Source organism: Myotis brandtii, unplaced genomic scaffold, assembly GCF_000412655.1.
Source record: "Myotis brandtii unplaced genomic scaffold, ASM41265v1 scaffold334, whole genome shotgun sequence".
Classification (NCBI taxonomy): Eukaryota; Metazoa; Chordata; class Mammalia; order Chiroptera; family Vespertilionidae; genus Myotis; species Myotis brandtii.
Window position 1 is genome coordinate 171659 of NW_005362885.1, and position 792 is coordinate 172450.

The 792-nt window shown below is 65.3% G+C and overlaps 1 protein-coding gene across 1 annotated transcript in view; it reads left to right on the forward strand.

The window, feature by feature from the left end:
* The window catches only part of MORN1 (MORN repeat containing 1), a 9798-nt gene that overhangs the window by 4094 nt on the left and 4912 nt on the right, over positions 1-792 (forward strand). The window contains exon 5 of the mRNA XM_005871307.2: positions 660-750. Within this exon, the coding sequence (XP_005871369.2) occupies positions 660-750 (91 nt within the window). The remainder of the gene's footprint in view (positions 1-659; positions 751-792) is intronic.

Sequence of the window (792 nt, forward strand, 5' to 3'; positions counted from 1 at the left end):
CCCGGAGGCCGGAGGCTCAGGGCTCCCCGAAGCCCAGCCGCCCCAGGCGAGCAGGAACGTCCTCTGAGTGTTGCTGTGTTAGAAGTAGGAGGGCCCGGCCGGCGGGGCTCAGGGGCTGAGCGTCGGCCTATGAACCAGGAGGTCACGGTTCGGTTCCAGTCAGGACACGTGCCCGGGTTGCAGGCTCGATCCCCAGGAGGGGGCCAGCCGACCCATGACTCTCCCATCATTGATGTTTCTATCTCTCTCTCCCTCTCCCTTCCTCTCTGAAATCAACAAAAATAAATTTTTAATAAATAAATGAAAGCAGTAGGAATGGCCTCGCACCGCCGACGTCCAAACCGGAAAACCCGGATCTAGACAGAGGCCCCTAGAATGGGCCACTGAGGCCTCGCCAGTCACACCCAGGTTCCGGTACACACACGCGCACACACACACACACACACGCACACGGGTGCGCCAGCCTCCCTGTGCCCGCCCTCAGGGCCTCGGAGAGCTGCACCCAGAGCCACTTGTACTGGCGGCCGCCCCAGGTCACCCCCCAGCCCCTGGACGGTGGCTCCTGGGTTCCGTGCTGAGCCCTGTGGCCCCGCCTTGTCCTGAAGTCACCGCCTTCCCGCCTGGCGGGCGGCCTGCAGCTGGGCTCTGCTCCTCCCCAGGACACGGGCGTCTGGTGGACCAGGACGGGCGCGTGTACTGGGGGTCCTTTCACAACAACAAGCGACACGGCCGCGGGCACATGGCCTTCCCGTGAGTACGGGCCCGAGGCCGGGGCCAGGGGCCCTCGGGGGG